Below are 24,741 nucleotides of genomic sequence, written 5' to 3' on the forward strand. Positions count from 1 at the left end.
GACTGAGGGACCCGCCGCCGAATTGCCGCCAAAGACCCGGACATGCCACCCCAATAGCGGCCGGAGTGCCGCCCCTTGGTATTGGTCGCCCCAAGCACCTGCTTCTTTAGCTGATGCCTGGAGCCGGCCCTGGCTAAACCATTGTACCGCTGCAAGTCGCCCCTAACACCAGGGTCCTGGCCAAATATCAATTAAGGGAATTCAATTCTGAGTACTTGTATCCTTCCCAGGGTTTCAGATGGATACAGTTCTCTTCACTCCATGGCCTCACTTATTGTTGTAGTGTTCCTGAGTGCTGTTAAGCCGTTGCTATGCTCCACCTCAGATATGGCTGCATTTCTGTAGAGGGGAACATGATTCTTCTAGGTGTAGGTTGTCCAGTCAGGTTGTGAAGTTTGGAAAGTGTTTTGGAATCAAAGTCACTATATATGAGGGCTTGTCCTCCAAAGCGAATTAAACTCAACTGAATTAAGGCCACCTTAATTCTGTATCAGTGTCCACCAAGGATTTATTGTGGTTTAACAAATCCCTTTTAAAAGTTAATTTGGATTCATTTTCTTGGGTAGACTAGCCCTGAGTCGCTCACTCTAGTCAAAACAAATCCTATAACGTAGGTTATGGCAGCACCATCGTGTATCATTTTGACTGTGAGAGGGCAACCGTTCAGAAGGTTTTGTTCTGTATCAGGACTTTGGTTAACACAGTGATAAAAGCAACAGGCCTGGATTTTAGAATTAGTCACCGTCTTTGTGGCTGGAATTATAATAATGGATTATTGTTATTTACATTTGCACCTAGAGGTCACAACCAAGATTGGGGCCTCACTGGGCTAGATAAGAGGGGGCCCATTACCGCTCTGCTCCATAACGTGATGCCTCTCCAATAAGCAACCCCGTTCCACGTTGATAACCAACCTCATTCCCCCGCTCCAGTGTCCTCAGTCGTGATTTAAAGCTGAGTGTCTGGAAGTGCAGGGTCGGTGCTGCTGGGAATCTTTGGAAGTCAGGTTAGCTCTTTTTCAGAAGGGTCTGATTGGGGCTGGGGAAGGAGTTTAATGTCTCAGCGCTGGCTAATGAGCTGTCAGTGAGGCAATTTTATCCGTGCAGCGAAGATCAGCTGAAGGGAAAGCCTGTTAAGCATCACGCCTGACACCAGATTCGTTATCGCTGAATGGCCCTGTGTGCCTCTGGCTCGAGAAATCTTCCCCTTGTCTTCTACCAGGAAAGCTCCTCTTTCTTCTAATGAGGATGGAGAAAGAGGGAAGCTCATTTAGCTCCAGATGTCCCTGCCCCCGTGGCAAACGACGCTCCATCATTCTAGGGAGCAGCTCAGTGAAGAACCGAGATGCGACGGCTTGAGGAGCAGACGGGCGAGTTGTTTATGCAGCTCCATAAGGGTCAGAGGAGATGTGGCTCAGTGTGGGACATGCGTGGTGTTGGTGTTTTGGTCTCGCCGGGGTGCAGTGGCTGCCGGGGCAATGGCTCGGTACCCGAAAGAACATCCATCGAATTTAGATTCAGGGCAAGGGGAAGTTCAGTTTCCCCAGCTCCTTGCTGATGTAAGAAAAGAGGAGAGGCTGGCCCCCGTTGCTTTTGAACTTGCCCGCTTTCCGATGCTGAGCTGCGGGTAGGAGCAGCAGGATGGTAAGAAGCCTTCAGGGCTTTGAAAATTCACAGCAGCGCCTAAAGAGAGGAGGGTGGACGCTTATCAGATTTCCACCCCACTTCCTGCCCAGAAGGAAGGCTTTTTAATCATCTTGCCGGCCACCATGCTGAGTGGATCCTGTGTATCACAAACAGACAGCGTGCCTCTTTCTTTTTAAATACTTTGGCACGGTCTGTGTTAAGACTTGCTTCTGAGCGTGATGGGGATATACTTTCTCCTGTATCTGGTGCAACTGCCGGTAGAAGCTAAGATTCTAGAATGACATATCCATGCTTCAGGTCATTTCCTGGCCATCTTGGGGGTCAGGAAGGAATTACTACCTCCCAGTCACAGGTGTGTTGTGCTTATTTTCCCTTTCATCCAAAGCAAGGTGGCAGCAAGAATCTGGACTCGAGGGGCTGGGATAGCAAATTTTGTATTATGATGATGAGCCCTCTCCCTAGGATGGGGTATTGTTCTTCAGATCTTATAAAGGCGGATGGGACAGCTTATGCAGCCATGCAGCAGTGGATGAGAAGGGACAACATACTGACATGTCAGAGGAGAGCGTGACGTGGAGCTTCACGGTCAGTTAGCTGAACGTCAAGCCCGTGCTCAGGGGTCTCTGGCAAATCCGGTTTGTCCGATCTGCCTGGGTGTCACCGTGTCTGATCACTTGGAAACCTTTCTGCCTTATTCACCCACTGCTGCCTGTCAACGTCCCCTGCACACTCCAAATCAAAGGCAATACCCACTCCAGTGCCACGTGGGCATGTGTGGACTTGTGTGTGTGTGTTCATGGGGAATCATAACACGGTGACACCATGTGGCAGAAATGTGGAATAGCCTATCAGTCTTGGGCCGTGGTAACTGGAGCTGATGAATTCGGCGCATGGGAGTTCATGCAAACATTTCCCCATCCCCGTTTTTGTCTCGTTGGGAGTCCATCCCTCCAGAGGGCTGGGCACTGAGCTCCACGGAACTAGCACAGGCACTACAGAAGATCAGCGGAAGAACAGTCTTGCAGAAAGCGATGGCAGAGCAATATAAATTCTTGGCCATGTGATTGTTGATCTTTTAAAGAGAAGGTTGGGAGTGAGCACACAGGAGGTGACTCTGGCTGGGAAGACATCGGCTCTGCGTTCTCAGTAGTGGACTCCTCCCTCTCCTGGTCTGAACAGGGAACTTCCATTCCCTACTCATCGCTGGTTTGGTGTCACAAAGCACTTGAGAATTTGCCCTCTCTAAATTGCCCCTTGCCCAGAGAGAATTCTTCAGTGACGTAGCTCGGTGGCACCTCCCTTGCCCCGGTGCATTGGGTATTCTCATAAAGAAAGGGGTGCGGTCAGAGTGTCTTTACACCCCAGTGGTCCCCGGCTGCTGGAATGTCCCCTCAGAGCTGTTGGCAGCCAGATGTAAGTTAGAGCAGCCCTGAGGCTGCTCTAAAGCACTCATAAGTCTGGATTGGTTCCTGGCCAGCCCTGGAACCCAGAGTGGTGTAAAGCAACCTTTCCCACTCCCCTTGGTCCTGCCCCAAGTGTAAACTCAGCCAGAGCAAAGACTCTAGTCCTCTGACAATACTAGCTCTGGGAAACAGAGTTTATTTCCCACCCCAGCCCCCCGACCGGCTTTTACCATGTGCTCCGATTTTATAAGCACCGCCCCACTGGTTGTTTGCAGCATAAACTAAAACCGGCCAGTGGGATCAAGTTTCTTCCTTGCTTCTTGTTTTGGTCGGAAAAGGGGTCAGGGAAGCAGGATGCATAACCACCACGAGGTCACAAACACAGAGCTGCAGCATTCGCGGCTTCCTTCACAACCGCCCCTGGCTGAGTCCCTGGTGGTGTTATGAACACCTGGCGTCTCTGAAGCCCCCCTGGAGAGCAGAGGGTATTTCCCAGTGGTAATGCTGAAAACACACACTCGTTGAAAATCACTGGCCGCGATGGATCCTCTTTATTAAGGGGAGTGATGCTGGCTGCTGCGTCGTTGTTTTCCAGCCTGATCTTAGTCTGCTGGGGCCATGATGTTCTTCCTTCCCTCTGTACGCAGGAACAGCAGCTCTGCCTCCAGATATTAGGGCTTTTACTTGATCAAATCAAGGGCTTGATCCAAAGCCTGCTGACCTCAGTGGAAGACTCCAACAACCTGCAGGGGGCTTTGGATCAGGCCCAAAGAGAGCCCCAGTTCACCTAGACCCTCCAGGCTGCGGGGAAACCGAACAAGCTGCTTGCTTGCTTTGCTATTATAGAGGGCAAAACTGCTCACCTCATGGAATCACCTCACGGCCTTGTCCCCCAGCAGACAGGCAGGGGGGCCCTGTCTTGATAGTTAAAGGTTCAGGACAAAGGGAACAGATTCCTAGCAACACATACAGATTGCTAGCCTGGGGCAGGCCCTGGCCCTAGCCACATCTTCCCTTTAAAGCACTAAAGATGGAAACTAATGCCTTTGAGCTGACTCTTTAACCACCAAATGAATAATGGGCCAGCTCCTGATACCTTGACTGAGTTTTTTTTTCCTCTGACCAGATCCCGTTGTCCCCAATGCAAGGTTTGTATTACTGTGAAATAGACCCCGGGCTGTGGTTTGGTTTCCTTAGAGGCAGAATTTCATATATCTCCGCTACACTGTTAGCGCCCTCAGTCTCCAGGCAAAATCGGGGCCTCACTGTGCTAGGGGCTGTACAAACCCATAGTGAGGGACAGTCCCTGCCCCAAGATCTTACACTCTTGGTAAGGCAGGATTCTTAGCCCTGTTTTACAGCTTGGGGGGGGGGGGGGGAGATGACGGGACTTGCTGCTGGTTATACATAGCCTGTGACAGAGCCAGGATCAGAACCCAAAGCTCTGGAGTTCCCATCCATTCCCATCCGGGGGGAGGGATAGCTCAGTGGTTTGAGCGTTGGCCTGCTAAACCCAGGGTTGTGAGTTCAATCCTTGAGGGGGCCATTTGGGGATTTAGTTGGGGATTGATCCTGCTTTGAGCAGGGGGTTGGACTAGATGATCTCCTGAGGTCCCTTCCAACCCTAATAATCTATGATTCTACCTTCACCACAGGCCAGTCCTATAATCCTCTCCAGTCAATTTAACCCTTTACTGTCCACACGATAGTTTAGTTTTCTCAGTTAGATATTCACTGTTCACCCACCTTCCATGAAAGCAATAAAAGACTTGATGCAAAATCCCAACCGTGCCTTTTCTTATTGATAATCTGCCGTGGAAATCCTGTCTCATATTCAAGCAAAAGGGTAAAAAACAAACAACAAACCCAAGGGCTGAGTGTGTTTTAGTTAAAGAAAACAGAGCAGAATTTAGCCCGGTATCTGTGAAAATCAGGTGTAATTCCATTAAGCCCAGCGGAGTCTCTCCTGATCTACACTAGCATAAGTGAGATCAGAATCTGGTCCGTTGGATCTATAAATGACGTGAATACTATGCAGCTTTTAAAATCAGTGTATGGGAAGGGGACCCCCTGTGGTGGTGTGCTTCGTCGTTATGTTTCCGATAGTTTGCAGAGCTTAGGGGTAACTATGCTTTTGGAAACAGACTGTAGTCTGTCTCTCTCCTCTTAAGTACATCTCGGATTTAGCCCAGCGGTGGCATTGGCTGCACTCTGAGTTTTGGCCTCTGAAGTGCTGACTTTTGTGAATGGAGGATTATGGAAAAATCTTTTATCTTTTTTTTTTTAAATCTCTCTTGCTGAAGAACCCAGCAGTTTCCCAGGAGGAGAGCAAGCAGTCAGTGCTGCTTGAAACCAAAGCTTAAGAATTCCTTTATGAAGAAGTTGCCTAATTCTCTGTCAAGTCTTAGCTAGGAAACTGCTTTAAAAGCAAAGAACAGTGATTTTAGTGTGGAAAGAGATGGACAAGTATCTGTCACAGAACACAGCGCCGGTAGTAGCTACCGTCAAGCAGAGGTTATTGTGAATAGACCTGGTCAAAACTAGGGATTTCCATTTCATGGGACATTTTGCCATTTCAAAATTTGTTTTCATTCCAAACCAACTTCCCAGCAAACAGAATTTTTGAAAAATTCAGTGGTGGGAAATTTTCGTCTATCTATGTCCTCCTCTTCCGAGACTTGCGATGGTATCTTTGAGTGAGGCAGACGCTTTTCAGGTGGGAACAAGGCTGAGATCAGCCAACCTGTTTTACCACCGACTGGTAAACATTTAGTAACTACCAAGCTAGGCTGGATTTGACCCGGAATCCTGTAGGTGAAATTCACTAGATCCCCTGAGCCTCTGAGAGGAGGTTGAGTTGTGGGTCAGGGAGAAAGGGTAGATCTGGATTTTCAAAACATCTCCTCTAATCTTCAGATGGAGCCAAATTTTTCAGCTGGTCCCTATTTAACACCGCCTAGTCCCATTTCCTCTATCTAGCATGCTTTGGCTGCGAGAGCCGGTCAAAACGAAACCCAAACCGTATCACCTTGAACTCTGCATCCAGGTCCAAACTTCATGGCTTGGGCCTGCCGTGGTCGGTGGACTCACCAAGATCCAACCAGGACACTTTTCCCATGGTTAAATAGTAGTGCTCGATGCACTAATACACAGAGCGCTGCTGGACAGCGGTGAACGTGGCTGTAACTAACACGTGCTCGTTCATCTCCAGTGACTCACCGGGGGTTCATCGGAAAATCATCGGAAGAAGCTGCGTTGTGCAGATGCAACTCTGCTGAGATGTCTTTAAACGCCAATCTGTGCTTCATTAGGCTGGGCGGCTTTATTGATTAAACAGCTCTTGCTACTTTTCCAGGCAGGCGTGACTTCAAAGGGGGACGGGGGACGGGACGGGACACCCAGCATAGCCCACTTGAAAGCATAGTGCAGAAAACCAATGCCTGGCTGCTGGCACTTCCTCAGCGAGTCGTTGAAAGTAGTGCTTAAGAGTGAGCAGAGGTGAAAGAGCACCATTAATGGAGCTCTTATGTTTATATCTTATAAAGCCTGGTTATACAGATCAATCTTTGGCGTGGAGCTTGTTTTCAGACATGGTTAAATGTGTATAATAGGGCAGGGGGGCTGGGGCTGGAATTGGAATGGGTTTAGTTGCACCGCCCGTCGGCCAACCTGCCACGCCGAGATTTCCGTTCTGCGAAGCGGCTGCCGCTCCAGAGCCTCTTCTCCATGTTCCCGTGTAACTTCCATTGCAACTGCTGGGCAAAGGCCTGGCACAATCTGATGGATTAAATGTAGCACTAGAATCCAGGAACTTCTGTGCCATAAACCCATGACAGCCACTGACTTGCTGGGTCGCCTCGGACAAGTTTAGCTGAATCTTCTGAGTTTGAGTCTAGCTGTGTCTCTGCAGGCTTGTATGGTGGGGGGAGTGGGATCCTTTCTCCCAGCCCGCAGTGCATGGGCAGCCAGACTCCTGGAGTTAGCACCCCTTCCGGCCAAGGTGCATTTGAGCGGAATAGCTGGATAGGGCACCTGCTGGCATTAGGAGGTGTTCTATCTCCATCAAGGAGACATAAGAACTGCGGCTGTGTGCCCCCTGGAGGCATTATTATTTGTATTCCCTTAGCACCTAGAAGCCCCAACTGAGATCAGGGCCCCATTGTGCTGCACATACTTCTACACTGCAACTGGGAGCGTGCTGCTCAGCGCAGGTAGACAGATATACGCTAAAAAGAGCCATGTAGCCACCTGAGTACAAACCTGCCTGGAACCTCTGCGTGCGTATTCGGGTGGCTAGCCTGAACCACTGCCTGTGCTACCCCGGACGACACTGCTATTTTAGTGTGCTAGTTTGAGCAGCTGCAGCGGAGACGTACTCCGGCTGAGACACAGCCCCTGACCTAAAGAGCTAATCATGTAAATCGTCAAAAGACAGGCGTGTTTTCAATTTTGGATGAAAAGGTGGCAGCACAACAAAATATTGTCATTTTAAAGCCTGCAACCAGCTTTCATAATGCACGCCTGTCATAGGAATTTGGGAGGATTCATTAGCTAATGTCTATTAAGAGCTTTGATGGTTGTTATTGTTACTGATAATTATTTGTATTACAGTAGCACCTATGGGGTCCAATCAGGGCTCAAGGCTCCATTGTGCTAGGCATTATGCACACCTTCCGTGAAAAGACAGCCACTGGGCTAAAGAAATTACAGTCTAAGACCCCGAGCCGGCAAACACTTAAGCACGTGCTTAACTTTATGCCCGGTAGGTGGAGCTGACGGAATTTTTTTTTACTGAAAAATTTTCCCGTTGGAAAACGTGGCTTTGCCAAGATTGGAATTTTCTGCCGGAAAAATGTTGATTGGATGAAATTTCCCAGTTGGGGGAATCAAAACAAAGACCTGCATTTTGAATGGCCACTTGAAAACGAAGCCAAAACTTTTCATGTTGACATTTTGTAAAATTTTTGTTTGCGTCTAAAATGTGGTAATTTGCCATGTTGATCTTTCCAATTAAAAACCCTTTTTGGGGGTCTTTTTTCACGTAGCAAAATGTTTGAATGCCGATTCAGAATGGAAAGTCATTTCAAAACTTCTCACAAAAGAAATATTCTGTTTCTTGAACAGCTCTTAACTGTGGTCCTGATCCAAAACCCACGGCGGCTCTTCCCAGGGACTTTAGTGGAGCTACTCACAGTGCATAAAATTAGACCCTGTTCTTGTAAAGACTCACAAACGTGCTTAAGGGTAGGATGAGAGACAACAGTTGGACAGTACAAGCAGATGGGAGAAGTGCCAGGAAATGGTAAAATGACGATCGTCAGTGTAATAAATAGTGAGGTGGAATGCTCCATATTGTTACTGTGATGATGATGTACCAAGCCTTTTAAATGTTACTTGTTTGGAAATTGTCAAATGCTGAAAATGGCTTTTGCTTCTGCCTTGCAGGAGTCCCCTTCCCCAAGAACTTCCAGCAGGTGTGTACCAAGATCCTCACCCGCCTCTTCCGAGTCTTCGTCCACGTCTACATCCATCACTTCGATAGTATCATCAGCATGGGCGCCGAGGCCCATGTCAACACCTGCTACAAGCACTTTTACTACTTCATCAAAGAGTTCAGCCTCATTGACCACCGGGAGCTGGAGCCTTTGGTAAGAAGTTGCCTACTTCACATGGGGGTGAAATTCACCTCTCTGCAGAGAGAGAGCACAAGGCCTATTCCCCCACTGAAGTCCTTGTCCTCACCTTAATGGCCCTTCGCCATTGAACCCTGCTCTTCGTTTCCATTGTATTATTTTCACACTGACGTACTGCCAGCCGTACCTGACTTGATCACCCTCTTCTCCACTTTTTCCCATGAGCACCTCCATGTTTTCTCTCTTATGCTTAGGAAGAACTCACCAAACCACCACCTGATCCTCTTTTTAAGTCATTCCTTAAACCCTGCCTCTGCCACATCACCCAAAAAATACCTCCTGGTATTGGTTGGGCTGGTGACCACGTGGCCACTGAGACCACCCTGGCTCCTAACCTGTGCAAACACACCTCTCTGTACCGTTGCCTTGCCCTCGCCCACGCTTGCATGTCTGTTTATTCACCTGTTGTCTATATCTAAGCTTGTGAGCCCTCCTGGGACAGGGTCTCTGATTGTACAACGCCTCGTTTAACAGGGCCCTGATCCCTGGCTGGGGGCCTTACGTGCTACCACAATCACAACAATAACTTAGGTCAGCCCACCTGGTTGGACGCCAGCCATGGTGACGGGAAGATGAGTGCAAAGCATTTATGAAGGAAAAATCCAATGCGCAGCTACAAAACGGGGAATAATTGGTTAGGTAGTAGTACTGTCGAAAAGGATCTGGGGGTTACAGTGGATCACAAATTGAATATGAATCAACAGTGTGATGCAGTTGCAAAAAATGACTGATATGTATCATTCTGGGGTATATTAGCAGGCGTGTTGCATGTATGACGCTGGAGGTAATTGTCCTGCTCTACTCAGTACTGGTGGAATACTGTGTCCAATTCTGGGGGCCATACTCTAGGAAAGATGTGGACAAATTGGAGAGAGTCCACAGGAGAGCAACCAAAATGATCAAAGGGTTAGAAAACCTGAGCTCTATGAGGAAACATTAAAAAAAATCTGGGCATGTTGCTTCTTTTGAAAGAAGACTGATGGGGGACCTGATGAAAGTCTTCAAATATGTTAAGGGCCGATATAAGGAGGCCAATTGTTTTCTATGTCCACTAAAGGTAGGACAAGAAGTAATGGGCTTAATCTGCAGCAAGAGAGATTTAGATTAGATATTAGGAAAAATTTGCTAACTCTAAGGGGAGTTAAGCTGTGGAACAGGCTTCCAAGGGAGGTGGTGGATTCCCCATCACTGGAGATTTTTAAGTACAGGTTGGACAAACACCTGTCAGGAATGGTCTAGTTTTATTTGGTCCTGCCGCAGTGCAGGGCGCTAGACTTGATGACCTCTCGCAGTCCCTTCCAGCCCGACGTGTCTATGATTTTGTGGATGCAGAGAATTGTGATGACGTGAAGGGTCATTTGAATGGAGAGGGCTCCACATGAGCACAGAGTTCCTCCTTCACAGATCTGATTGCAGGCTCGGGGCCTATATCCATGCCTTTAACTCCACTGTCCTCCCCCACTGCCCGGCGGTGAGAGACATTATCTCCTGACCCGATTGGGTTCCTCCTGCCTTTGAGCACTGCACACTGTCTGTGTAGTGCCACATGGCTGATGCAGGGGAGTTACGGAAAATCTAGGTCTGCTGGAAGTTTGGGGAGAGGTGGGGAAGAAACCTATCCAGGTCCCTAATTAATTATCCTGCCTCATCACTTTGATTCTGACTCGGGTAGCTCAGCGGGCCAAAGAGCACTCAGGTTCATATGACGTCCCTAGCAATAGTTTAAGATGAACTAATTCTGATCTAATGGCCTGAAGCCCTGGCAAGTAGCACCTCAGCCTGATTAGCTCCTCTTCCTAATGACACTAATCGTGACGAGCTTGTTCGGTATTGATGAGCTGCATCTCAATAACTATTCCGTCCCAGTGTGGTTCATGCTGGATTGATTCCCGGCTACTCGAACATGTGACTGTCACGTGGCTGGAATCGGGGCCTGAAAATGCTAAAAGGTTTTCAAAGCTTATTTGCCAGAAGGGGTGACTGAGGGGTCCACTGAGGCCATGAGGAGCTGAGCTGCTTGGTACGATGATGCCGGTGTTCATCTGAAGGGGAACAGGCTGGATTCATCCTTGGTGTAACTTCATCTTCCTTGGCTCTTGGTGCATCTCTTAATTGGCGTCCAACAGACCCAACCATCCATGATAGCTCGCGTGCTCAGCAGATGGGCTTGCTCTGTGGGTGACCACCTGGGGGCCAAGGCAATGGCTCAGTCTTAGGTCAAATACTCTGACTCAGTGAGTCAAACCCCAGCAAGGTAAGTTCTTCTTCTGAGTCAGAGAAAGTGAGTCCTGGGGTCGTGGGGTGCATAGACGCCAGGCTGCCATGACCACGCAGAGGTTAACAGGTAGGCCAGCTCTCTCGGCTAAGGAGAGACTCCTTCAGTGGAAGAGCAGCCGCAAGTCGGACTTTCAGAGAAAGAGAATCAGAAACTGAGAGTCTGGAAGAGGGTTACAGGAGCGGTGGACTGGGAAGCAGCAAAGGATTGCGAGGAGCCAGTCCCTGCTGCTTAATGCAGGGTCCCTGGGAACCCAGAGAAGTGAGCAGGCCTGGCTGGGGTCTCCTACCATCCGCCAGCCAAGGGGATAGTAAAACCTTTTGGAGCCAAGGGGTCTGGAGTCTATGGGGGCTGGGATTATTGCCTCTTTGCTAGGGTGACTGGGCCTGGTCCATCAGACTTTTTACTGCCCCTCAAGGGGAAAGGCTATAGACAACTCCGCTGGAGTCCTAAGAGGAAGCCACCTTGCCCAGGTGACTGACGGTGGGGGGAGAGAAACTGAGGCAGTTGCCATGGCATCACGCACAGCTGGGAGAGGGCACTGACTGCCAAAGGCACCCCGGACCCCTGTGCAATTTGCTCACTTTCAGAAGTGACGGAAAATCAAGGTCCCATCTGCTTTGTGCAGTCCATAAATAGCTCAGGGCACTTCTCCTATGAGCAGGGGGATCTGCCCTGAGTTCCTTCTCCAAAACTGCCCTCCCCTGGACCATGTGCTGGCTGGCCACTACTCTAGTCTGCCCCAGAGATGGCTGCATTTTGCCAGAGTGGTGTGTAGAAGGCCAAATCACTCAGTGAGATCTAGCTAGTCATTTTTGTAAAGTGCTTTTCTCTGCTATACACGTGAAAAATATGGCTTGTTAGTGCAGCTAAGACTCCAACCGGAATCCCATGGGCTGGAAGCAGCAGCTGAGCCCCCTGCCCCCCCCCAAACAGTCCCCCTCTGGCTGAGACAGCGGGAGCCGTGCTAAGCTTGTCTCATCTGGGAGCTGCTCTTTTCCGCCTCTGGCCCCAAACACTATTAAAGACCAGGAAGCTGAAGAGGATGAGAGAGAAAAAAATGTTGCCATAATAAACCACTTCCCCCTTCCTAATGCTCTTTCCTTTAAGACACAATAAGTGGAAGTTTCAGTGCTAACATCCTTGCACCGTTTCAATAAGTCACGGGTCTTTGTTTATTTGATGGCGGGGGGGTTGCTGGCCGTGTCCTGGTATGAATTGTAAGAATGAGAAAATAATATTTTGCACCTAAATCGCCCCTTTCAGCAAAGGACCTCAATGCACTTTAGCAAGATGAATGAAGTTATTTTGCTTTTCGGAAGGGGGAAACTGAGGCAGGGGTAGACTAAGTGACTTGCTTGAGGTCAAACTGCAAGTCAGTAGCAGGGCCTGGAACAGAACGTTCAGGGTCCCGCTCTAACCACTAGTCTACAATGCCCCTGCTCCACACAGGAGACCGTTAGTCATCTGGTCTGACCCGTATAACACAGGGCAGATTCTTACCCCTAGCCATGGTGGTATGGATTTCTTTTGTGCACCCTTTCATGAAGCTCCTATCTAGATATTTCTTGTTGTTGTTCATTTGGAATATACACCTATAACACCTTCCTCCAATCCAGGCTGCTTCCCAAATCCAGCTTCCATGTTTGTGCGCGGCCAGTGTGAGCCCATTGGCAGTTAGACTAATGCCCGTTTTCTCACCCGCCACCGAATTTAGCCTGGAGAATATCACACTGAAAATCAATGTAGAAGCAGCTGGAATGGCTCTAAGGCAACGGGGCCAATTTGTGTGCAGCCTTGACAGCTGCTGACTGTGTTTTGGGTCATAGACTCAGTCCTTTTAAGTGGCAAATTGGGGAATGTAAGATCTGCAGAGAGCGGCTGCATCAGAGACTTTCTAGCTCTGCTCCTGCAGCCAAACTCCCTTTTTGCTCCTCTCACCGGGTGGTGAAGTGGCTATAACAGAGCCTGAGAATCAGGAGATGTGGCTCTTTATTCTGGGCTCTGCCGCTCACTCGCTTGTGTGACTCACACGACCGCCCCAGAGTTCACTTTCTGTAGCTATGAAGCGGGAAGGGTCTATCTAGTTCTCCTTGCTTATCTCATCCCCTCCCCCCACACACATTTGTTATAATATCTGAGTGCCTGGCAGTCCTTAATGTGTTTGTCCTCACCGCATGCCTATGAGTCAGGGCAGTGTTATCCCCATTGCACAGAAGGGGAATTGAGGCCCAGAGTTGCCCAAGGTCACCCAGGCACTCTGGAGGAGCAAGGAATTGAACCTGGGGCTCTGAAATTGCAGGCGAGCACCCTCACCACTGGAGCATCCTTCTCTGCAATAGTGTAGTGAATTGGCCTCAATACTCTCCAGTGGATGAAATCGGAATGACTCAGCTGTGTGTCATTGGCCCTATATGGCGAACCGCTCCTGTACTTTGGCGGAGTAGGAGGGTGCAAGTTCTGTTCCTGCTGTTGAAGTTTTGAATGGCCCCAGCGTGCCACATAATGACAAACCGTGGCATTCACAGATGACCAGGGATTGGTTTCAACACTTCCCTACCTCCATAGAGTGCACTGAAAGCCTCAAATACCCTCCTACTAGAGAAGTGTCGAGTATGATCTTATTACTGGCCAGCAGGTCCCTTGGCTAAGCATTGCTGCAGTGATCTGTAGAACACACTAACTAAGCCTAGCCACCAGAGAGAGGACTTGGCTAATTCTGAGCGGTGGGGGGGGCCTAGCACAGGGCTTCTCCAACTTTTCCCTAGTGTGAACCAACTCGTCATAGAGTCTGTCTCCTGGGTACCTCCTTCCCCACTCTGGGCTCTGCCTCCCCTCCTGCTCACAATCCTATAACGTCCCTGGGCAAGGGCCTGTCTTTGTTATAGTCATAGATCCCAAGGCCAGAAGGGACATTTAGCTGCTCTGTGTTAGTTTATACAGTGCCTAGCACAACAGGAGAGAAAGGATCATCCAGTGATTAGGGGACGAGCTTAGGTTTGGGGAAATCTGGGTTTCCACCACCCAATGTGGCCTTTGGCAAGTCACCTAGCCTTTCTGTGCCTCTCTACAGGGGGGATAACAGCACTGCCCTGCCTCCCAGGGGGGTCATGAGGATAAATGGGGTACAGACTGCGACGTGCTTTGAGATCCACTGATGAAAAGCATTATATAAGATCTAGGCATTAGTATTATACAGGGGCCTGGACCTCTAGATGCTATTGTAAGGCAAATAAACCTGTCAGTCTAAGATACTTATGTGCTCCCCATCACTGCAGCATCTGAGTGCTTCATAACCTTGAACGTACCTGTCGGCACCACACTGCTGTGTGGGAGGAAGTGCTGTTATCTCATCATACAGAGGAGAGGGGGAGGGAGGGCAGGGCCTCAGGGCGGAGTGTGGGCAGGGCCACGCCCTGGGATAGGGGAGACTTAGCCTCCCCCGGCCTTCGATACCCACTGCCCAGGGCCGAGTGATATTGAGAAAGTGCCGAGTGCCATTTAGCTGCCTTCTTATGGGGGGTAGCAGCTGGAAATGAGAGGGAGGAGCCCGCATCATGGGACGAGCCACCAGCAAATGTCCTGCAGGCAACCGGTCGGGAACCTCTGCTTTAGAAAAATGATCACCGGCTGTAGCGGGGTGAACACCCGCTCCAGCCCGGAAGGGGCTGGAAAAGCCCGGCAGAGGGCTGGGGCGGTGGAAGGGAGCAAAACCCCGGCTGATTGGCGGAAGTGGCTGCAGCTGAGGCCACACCCCAAACTGAGCAACTAGGCCTTATAAGGAGGCCAGGGCAGCCAGAAGCTGAGAAGTCTCCCTCAGACTGGAGAGAGAGACAGGCAGGCAGGCCTGGCTGCAGGGAACTCACCCGGGGACCTAGAGTGAGGCAGGGCTGGGGAAAGGCCTTGGGGGCTGGGAAGCCCTAGGCCAGCAACTCCCCAGGCTGCAGGGCCTGGTCCTAGGCCCACATAGGTATTGGGCTTGCAGAGGGGCAGCCTGAGGGTGGGTAAAGGCAGCCAGTCCAAACCCCTGGTTGCCGGTGATGATTGGCTGATAGACTGCAGTCCGCCCCAGGTCGCGGGAGCTAGATGGTGACTGGCAGTAGCCACAACTGAGGCGATGTGGGGATAGCGGGTGGGGGTTCCCCTAGGTGGGGAGACCCAGAGAGAGTGGGGTACGGCCAGGGGGGCAGCACCCAAGACAAGGGCACCGGGGCCCGGGAGGGACACGGGGGGCCAACGACAGGTGGGACACCTGGCCTGCAGAGGGCGCTGTGACGACTGGTGAGCTAATTCCCGAGATGACCAGCAGGAGGCGCCGCCGGGTGAGCCTGCACGCTGATTACACTGGCGTTCGGGAATAAGGAGCCTATGATTTCTAATCCTGACTCACTGATTGGCCTTGGGGAAAATGAGTTGGGGGGAGGGTCCTAATAGAAAGGGGGTCCGGTATCTAGATACTTTCTTCCTGAAGCTAAGTGAAAAGACACAATCACTGTATCCATCCCTTCTGTAAGCGAGACTTCTGACTTCACTGGGGTTGCACCGGCTTACACTAGGCCTTAACTTTGCCCCATGCAGCCCCCCGCAGCTGTATCTTGCATCTGGCCTACCAGTCTTGGGAGGGAGCCCTCATCCTTGAAGGGCTACATGGGCCTTCTGGACACTCTGCACGGCCCATACAAGAGGGCGAGTGGCTTAATGACCACAACTTTTGCCACATAGCATCGTAGTCGCTCTGTACCAGCTACTTCTGTAGTGTCACCTTTCTGCCACCCATACCCATCCAACTCGCTGCAGACAACCGTAGAGTACTCCTTAGATCTCTAGTAGTCCATGGAGCATAGTCAGAGAGCCACTGACCTCAACTCCAAAAATCGAGGGTGGGCAATTCCCCTGTTGCCCTTTCTCCCTTCAGAGCCCCAGAGTTCTCCAGTTGACAAACTTTCCCAGAGCGTGCAGGGTCTCACAAGGGAGATCTTTGGGGCTGTATCTCTTGGGGACAAGCATGAGCAGAATGCATTATGATTCTGTACCGATAACGAGGCATCAAACCCGAGGCTGTATTTATGGGCGGACTGAGTTTTGTTGAAATGGGAAGTTGGGATTTTTGCCCCCCCTCTCCTGCTACACCGTTTGTGTGGGAAATTATTTAGCAGCAGCAGCAGCTGCATTTAACTTTCATTCGACAACGTTAATCACCTAGCTGATTTCTGATGTGTTTTTACATATCAACTCCGTCCTCTCCGCTGATACTTTTTCTGCTACATTTTTTTTTTTTTAAAAGCACTTTGGGGCTGAAATTAGATTTTACAGCACAAGCCTTTATGGATTCTAGCGTCTTGTGACCTCCTTGGCAATATCACCAAGGCAACTCTTAAAGGGGCACTAAGAAGCTGTCCTGTTTTGCTGCCCGTGCCTTGCTTCAGCGCTATCCTCCTTTCATTTCTGAAAATTTCAGGGTGTCTTAAATTAGAGACAGTTTAGAAATGAAATAAAACACTCTTACTAACCTTTCTCTGGAAGTTTTACGAATTCCCCTCAAATACACGCCCAGCTGATTGTAAACCAGGGAAAAACCAGAAACTCGCTTTCCTGCAGCAAAATGATTGAGCCGAACTATTGGGCCAGATCCTCAGCTGCGATCGGCTTTGCTCCTGTGAAGTCAACAGGTGATGCTGATTTCCACCAGCCAAGAATCTCGCCCAGCTAATGTCGCTGACGTTGAAAGACAGATGCATTGCAAGGAAAACATTCCATTGGCCTAAACAGAGCTTGCTTTCTATAGGGGCCTCTGTCTTGTCTTTTTTCCTGTGTACAACTGCTGTGGCTAAGGGCCAGTATATATATATATATATATATATATATATATATATGAAGGCTATGAAAAAAGCATACACTGCTCGCTGTGTGAGAGGAGCTGGCATATAGGGCAGTCAGGCTACTGATTTGGGGGACTCAGCTGGTGCTAGGAGTGTGGATGTGTGGCTCTCTTCTCCCTGCCTAGTGGTTAGACCATGTAAAGAGGTTGAGTTTGCAACGGCCTCTGAGCTAATTGCCTTGGGTGTTTAGCTTAAGCTGTAAAGGCTCTTATGTTTAGACCCAGAGGTTCTGTGTCGGCCCCGCAAAGCATCCTTAATTTCTGTGGTGTGCATTTAGAGATGTGATATAAGGGGGCATTCACAACACAGAGGCAGTGTCTTCCTGTTCCCTACAAACACTGCCGCGTTTACCCTTGTAGGGAAAAGTTCCCACTCCTTGTGCTTTTCTGAAGCTGGCCCTTTAAATTTGGCACCAACCCTAACCTAACCCTTGTGCAACTGGCTGCCTCTTTGCCTTGCGGCTGGTAAGCATCTGGTGTGTCTTCCCTTTCTGCGAGGAGATGGCATCTTCTCCCACAGGTGTTATTTTTCAAACATTTTTTATTTAAACAACTCCCGGAGGCGGGGGGTTGTTTCCAAGCTCTCCACAGGATGCCTATTCAGCCTACCATGGAAATAGCTATTTAATTATAAATATCTAGATTAGCCCGCTGCCTCCCCCCTCCACCATGCATTAGCTAGTCATGGTACTTTTTATTTTTTCTTAAAGCCCCAGCTCCTGGAATCATGTGATTATGTGAGAATCTCTCCTCTTTTTTTTAAAGTAGGTTTCTAGCCCTCACAGTTGTGAAGAAAAACTTGAAAACATGACTCCTAAAGGCTCAAAAGGCAAATAAAAAAATCCAGAAATACTTTTTAAAAATCTCATGACTTGTAAGACGATCTCATCATTTGGGGGTGAAGGAGGCTGGCTCATGACTTTTGAACCACGGGGGTTGGCCGCCCTGAGGCACTGCAGCACAGATGGTATGTAAATCATGCACTGATCTTCCTGCTGTAATATTTAGCAGCAGCAGGGAGTGACACTGTTCCTGTGGAATTGAGTCAGTTTCAAAAAGTAGTTTCAGGTTCCACACCTGCCCCTCAGTCCCGCTCTCAGTCCTTGTGATTTTTACAATCACGCTTTCTTTTCTTTTTCCTTTTAAACGTATTTCCCCTCCCCTCTTGTTTTACGATAGCCAGTTTCTTTTGTTGGAGGCCTATCTGACTGTACACCGGAAACTGAAACTGATTTATTGGGAAAATGGACGAAATAAAGTCTCTTTTTCTCTAATCTTTCAGTTATACTCATTTTAGGCTTTCTCTATAATTTAGCGGATTTTTTTTTTTACGTTGACACGGCCCCTTTAAGGATGAATTGAGAGCCTTAAATCTGAGAAGGTGTTCACTTCTGTGATTATTAAATAACATCCTTAAATGATAATGTAATGTCTTTGTTTCAGAGTAGCAGCCGTGTTAGTCTGTATCCGCAAAAAGAACAGGAGTACTTGTGGCACCTTAGAGACTAACAAATTTAATGTCTTTGTGTGTGCTCACCATATAAATAACATTTCTTCTTCTAGCTTAGTAATGACCCTATTTTAATGACAATAAACCTCTAGCAAGTAATTAGCTCTCCATTCTCAGCATTTATTTCCTAAAAGAGGCATCTCTGCATACTGATTTTGCTTTTCCCCCCAGGTGATTTATTTTGCAGAGCTAATTAGCAGCCCAGCTAGGAGTTCTGTTTTAGCAGTCGTACGCTCTTGGGCTTCTTCTTAAAGAAGGCAAATCATTAGCTTGATAAATATGTGTTTTATGATCATTTTTAATGACTTGATTTGGTCATGAGATGAAGCTGCTCATTCCCTCCTTACGTATCTAGTTGTGTCCAGTCCTGTGCCCAGCTGTCAAACCCTTTTCCTCCCCCCAGGGAGTTGGGACCAGAACTACCCCCCAGCTACAGGAAATTCTCCCACCAAATCCGAACGAGCAGCCCTGTGCTATCTGCTCCTCAATCCTCCATTCACAGGTGTCATCCTAGTGGAAACTACGGAGCACTCCAAGGGTTAGAAGATCAATGCCCAGTTGATTATAAAAGTTCACCAATCCATCACTGAGATTAAATGAAAGTGCATGTAGGACCTAGACAAAAACAATGCATCACAGTGCAACAATGCTTTGGAAGCAGCAGCCCAGGTTAACAGTAATGCGCATTTATAACCGTGCCTTCCATCCCAAAGGTACCTCCACACCACTGTAGTCCAGTTGCTTCTGAGGTGGAGTACAATAGCCAATCAGTGCACAGGGCCCATCCAGTTCTGATGGAAACACTCTTGTTGACTTCAGCTGGAGTTGGATCACGCCCTTCATGAGCTACTCCGAAGTGGAGGGAAAGGAAAGTTTTGGATATGGACAGCAGGGCAAACTCCTTCTCTTATAGAAAAGTGTTACGGGATCTTCAGTGCCCGCTGGTCCAGACAGTGTTTGAGGTATCATCCAAGAGACTCTCCGTGTGAACTGCATGTTCCTGTCTAAACATTTCCACTCCAGCTGGTCTGGAAGGCGTCCGCCCTCTTGCAAGAGGGACTCAACACTGGGTACAACTGGGCTAGAAGGGCCTGATCCAAAGCCCATTGATGTCCATGAAAAGACGCTCATTGGATCAGGGATGACGCTATTTGGAGCAGGGGCTTGGTTATTGGTTCAGCATATTCTGCGCATCATGAACAACTGCAAGGCTAGAAAGATCCTAAACGTGAAAGCCGGGATTCAGTGACGCAATTAAGCGTCCCCTAGCTAAGCCCATACTTAGTTAGAGGACTTAAGCGCTTTGCTAACTATGTTAAGGTGGTAATCAGAAATTCTTAGTACACTGCCGGGGGTGCAAGTCTCAGGGAGTACAAGAAATTAGGGGTCACTGTTCTCTTTTTAGGGCCCGATTCTGACAGCCTTTCTCATGCCGAGAAGCACTGTACCGCACAGGTAATAAAGGTGAGGCGTAAGGCGTTATTTAAAGGGAGGAAGGGTATGAGAATATAGAAAAAACAACCAGAACTGGGCAGACTGAGATGTTTTTCCTCCTCAGAACTCTCTTATTTCAAAACCAAGTAAGGTGATTTGGTGAATAAATACATCAGAAATAGGAGCAGGAGAGGCCCGAATGAACTCATCTGAATGGGGTTTGTTTTGCAAGCTGTGTTATAGTTGTTGTCTCCTTCAAACATAGTCCCACTGGCCAGCCAGAGGGACCCGGTTCAGTATGAGCCTCTGGTGAAAAATACCCGTGAGACAGCCTGGGAGAGTGATGTCAGTTTCCCCGTGGCACTTTCTCATTGCCGAACTGCCAAGCTGGCTGAAATTCCACCTTGATAAGACACGTTGTTTTGTCTGTTCTTTTTTTTCCACGCAGAAAGAAATGACAGAGAGGATTTGCCACTGAGACGATTTCTGCCGAGAAGTCCGTCTGTCTCCCCCGGAGCCCACTTGCAACGCGGAATGCTGGACAATCTGACTCCGAGGTCTTGCTGTGGAGATTTGAAATGCACGGAAATATGAGTACTGCTTAAGAGCCTTATTGTGCCAGGGAACAGTGTTTATATTATCCCAGTCTCCGTTACGTGGATACTTTATTTTTAGAAACCATTGGCCAGAACGGGGATAGGACAAGTGTGTGTGTGTGTGTGCGTGTGTGGGGTTAAATACGTACCCACAGATTTCATTCTCATCCCCGCGAGCCCTGATCACCTGCTTCGTTATTCCCCCTCAAGCCCATCCCCTACACACCTGGTGTGTCCTAAATTATGTGGCTCTCCTTTAATTATGGCACTGATGGCTGGAGGGTGAAATCCCTAGCTAAATGCTCCAGTGATTACATCTGCTCACTGGATTGTGACCCTATTTTACTGACAATAGACCTCTAGCAAGTAGTTGTTTTGGGGGCGGGGGCAAGGAAGGGGTTTGGATAAGGGTTCAGCTAAGATAGGGTTTTGGATAACCAGGAGTTCACTATACCAGGATTCTGGCTGCCCTGTGTGCAGGTATATGAAGAAAGCTCCTCTTGCACCATTGCACGCCTGTGCACTAGCAGCCAGGACCCGGACACTGGGAAGGAGTCGACTGACTCACTTTAGAAATGTTCCTAAAGGGGTAGAGAAGCACATGGAAAAAAGCACCAAGAATCACATTCGCCCTACACCGCCGTCCCCCTTCCTCCCTCCCCCTCCCCGCGCGTCAGCCAGGCAAAGGGGAGTGGGGGCGCGCATAACTAGCACCAAGAGAACTGATTTCCTCTCTGATCTCCAAAGGTCAAATGGAGGTGCTCGTTATCCAAATACAGAGCTGGGGGTCTAATCCCAGTTCTTGTGGATTCCTTTAGTTCTGCTGTGGAGTTTAGGCTTAATTAAAACTCCTGGGACCCTGTTTGACGTTCCAGTGAAGTCAGTAGTGTTACACCAGGGATGAATTTCACCCACGCACATCCTGGTACGTCCAGTGATGGGTCATTAAGAGCTCTTCCTTCCAAACTCGGAAGGTTGGCTACAAAGACAACTATGTAACAGGGCTGGGTGAAGTTCAGATGACGTGGTTTGCGGTAGGGAAGACAGGGGGGATTGTGGGAACCGGAGTCAATCTGACTAGAGCTGGTCAAAACTGACAGTTGACAATTTTTCACTGAACAATGGCTTGTTCCTCAAAATGGAAATTTCTATGGGAATGATTCCTCCCCTGTCCCCACCCCCAGTATCCAAAAACTGAAACACTTTGGCCAAATCCCCCCATATCTTCAGTTTTCAACTGAAGAGTTTTCAGTTTCTTGGCTCTTTAATCTAGCAGAGGTGTAACAAGATCCAACGGCTGGAAGTTGACGCTGGACATGTTCAGACTGGAAAGAAAGCATATATGTTTAACGGTGAGCGTCATTAGCCATTGGACCGGCTTACTAAGGGTTGCGGTTGGTTCTACATCACTGGCAATTCTAAATCAGGATCGGATGTCTTCCTAAAAGATCTGCCCTGGTTCAAACGAATTATTTCAGGGACGTTCTCTGGCCTGTGTGATACAGGAGGTCAGACTAGCTGATCACAGTGGTCCCCTCTGGCCTTGGAATCTGCCACTCTATTTGGGGGGTTGTTTGTTGGGGTGTTTTTTTTTTTTTACAACTCCCCCCCAAAAAAAAACTTTAAAAAAAAATGGAGATGAAAACAGGATTTTTCATGGGAACAAAAACAAAACCCCACTAGTTCTGGCTCTGTGTTGGGGGTTCAGAATCAGTGAGTCTGGAGGTTGAGCAGAGCCCCAAAACTGAAATCAAAACTCACTCAAAACTGCGGATTTTTTCATCCGATTTTTACACCATGTGAAGCTGCGAGTTCTCCTGTAACAGCACCTAAAGTGAGCCCCAGCTCCCTCAAAACCAGGCCCGGTTTCCCTGGAAAGCTTTTCAAGGGAGGCATTTCAAGGGCCTGATGCCGTGCGATGAGCATCCCCAGGCCAATCTGTGAGCATTGAGGGCTGACCCACCTCATGTTCAGGCTCCAAGTCTTTATCAAAACTCCAACAACCAGGCAGCTGCAGGCGATGGCAAGATGTGCATGAAGTTTCACACCGCTCTCATCTAGGAGTTTACAATCTAGTCGCTTCTGGTTTCAGGGCCAAATTCACGGCGGGGGCAACTCCACTGAACTGGCTGAACGTGGCCCTTTTTGGGTAAAGGTTCGTTAATGTGTTTACTGTTGCAATAAAATATCACACCACCATCCCCATCCCTACATTTCCAGTGCCACGCAATTCCCGTGGACTTCATGTGGTTAAAACCCCATGCAGCACTTTTAAACATAGTCATTTCAGTCGTGCATATCCCTTCTTCCACACCAGCTGCTGCCTCCCTACATGGACCATTTTTTCAAGGAGCAATATTTCCCCTCTTGTCCCTCAGTGAAGATACCTTCATCAGCGTGGGCTATTCTACATGGGTCTTGGAGCATGAGGTACAGGCGGCCTTGGTGACAGATGCATTCCAATCAGGCCAGTGTCCTCCCATCAGAGGAATGTTCTTCGTTTTGGAGACGCACTTTGCATGACAAACACCACATGTCGTGATATAAAGTGAAGGCAGGAAATCATAATGGGAGAAACCATCAATATTTTCGGACAAGCTCTCTCGGCTTTGAATGCCTCAGACACTGCTACTGGATGTTGTCTCCTTATCGGAATCAAATCTTGCACCTTGGAGGATCTTACCATTTAAACTCTGATGGGCTGTTAAAATCACACGTTAGAAATTCCCCGTATCATGCTTGTAATACCTACTAACGAGTGCTGTTACACTGGCCTTCGGGCAAGAGGTGAAGTGATTTCTTAGTTTTTTTGTTTGTTATATATCAAATGATCTGAGCCACAGTATAGTTAAGTTTGTGTCTTCTGGCCTTTCTCTGCAGAGGTTTTGTACGTTACATGGCGTCAATATTTATATCATGTGCTGTACTGTTTTTTTGCTTATGAAACTGAAATGTTAAAGCCAGTATTCAAGTGCTGTGCTCAAAGCACTTATTTTATTTTTTAAATCTTGTATTCCAGATGTGTAATTTTTTACAGAGAAATGAGAAAAAAACAAAAGGAGCAAAAAGGGGGGAAAGAGCCACTCCAATATTTTATGCATCAAATAAGTGATAAAATTCCAGATGTTCTCATTTTGTTACTGATTAAAGAAACATGAACAAACTGGTGTTTTTCAATTTTCACTGGTTAACGTGTGGTAGTAGGGTTATCAGAAACTGGGATAATTCTAATGGACCTGATCCAGAGGTCCTGACTCCCACTGATTTCAGTGAACCCGGCAACTCTCTGGGTCAGAAAAGCAGTATGGTAAAAAAGACTCCCAAACCACTGCCGATAATCAGCTTGGAGTATTAACTCCACTGATGGAAAATTAGTGTGTGATGCAAACAAATCACATGAGGGATCGGCTGAGAAAGGGAAGACTAAGGCTCCAGTCCTGCAAATGCTTAGGAACATGCTCAACTTTAAGCATGTGAGTAATCCCGTTGTCCTCAGTGGAACTACTCATGTGCTTAGTTACTCATGGGCGTAAACTTTTACAGGATTGTGGATTGAGAGCCTCACCTGTTTTGATCTTGATGTGAGTTTAGCAGGGGTAAGCGTTTCTGGCCCTGTGTATTATTTAAAATGAATGTACGAGACGAGGCTGGATCTGGATTTCTGTTACCTCAGTGTAAATCCAGAGCAACTCAGTGGCATTTATACAGGGGTAGCAGACCAGAGTCGAGCCTATTTTGTGTCTCTTGGAATTATCCGGACTTTTACTTACCGATCTTTTGTAAAGTACTTTGAGATCTGTGGATGCCGTCGGAAGTTAGCTCTTGGATTGTGGCTGGTGGTGAATTTTTTTTACATTACTTGTTAGCTGTATTTTTGACCATTGCTCTACTTGACGGGAGAATCTGTTAGGTGCCTCACAATGGATCCACCCCTTGTCCCAGTGAGCTCAAGAATGCATCAGAACACTGGGGGGGAAATGTCCTTTTAAAAGAAAAAGCTGGAAAGAATTGGTGCTACTTTTTCCAACGTACCAAAATTTAGGCCCTGATTGGGCTTAGCATTGCAGCCTGTGCATCGTGCCATGGAGTTCTGTGAGACGCCGCCCATTTGTAACACTCAGCCAGGGCGTGAAGCTTTGCAGGATCGGGGGGGCAAACGCTGCGTTAGCCTGACTCGCAAAGGGGCACTGAGCCTCTGCAGCGCCTGGTGACTTGGGCGGATTTCAAAGATGCTCAGAATTTCGGGAAATCGGGCCCTATGCAAAGCTTGGGGAGCAGTTTGTCTAGGTATGGAGAATAGTTTCGT

The 24,741-nt window shown here is 48.4% G+C and overlaps 1 protein-coding gene across 3 annotated transcripts in view; it reads left to right on the forward strand.

The window, feature by feature from the left end:
• MOB3C (MOB kinase activator 3C) overlaps window positions 1–21,987 on the forward strand; it is a 49,121-nt gene extending 27,134 nt beyond the window's left edge. For 2 of the 3 annotated variants that reach the window (XM_029911597.1, XM_024194321.1), the window contains exons 3-4: window positions 8,495–8,697; window positions 20,288–21,987. In XM_029911597.1, the coding sequence (XP_029767457.1) occupies window positions 8,495–8,697; window positions 20,288–20,317 (233 nt within the window). In that variant the 3' untranslated portion in view covers window positions 20,318–21,987. The remainder of the gene's footprint in view (window positions 1–8,494; window positions 8,698–20,287) is intronic. The other variant, XM_024194323.1, reaches the window with a different exon arrangement.
• The last annotated feature ends 2,754 nt before the right edge of the window (window positions 21,988–24,741 follow it).

The sequence above is a fragment of the Terrapene carolina genome, unplaced genomic scaffold (genome assembly GCF_002925995.2).
Source record: "Terrapene carolina triunguis isolate 2854851 unplaced genomic scaffold, T_m_triunguis-2.0 Scaffold110, whole genome shotgun sequence".
NCBI classification, from domain to species: domain Eukaryota; kingdom Metazoa; phylum Chordata; order Testudines; family Emydidae; genus Terrapene; species Terrapene triunguis.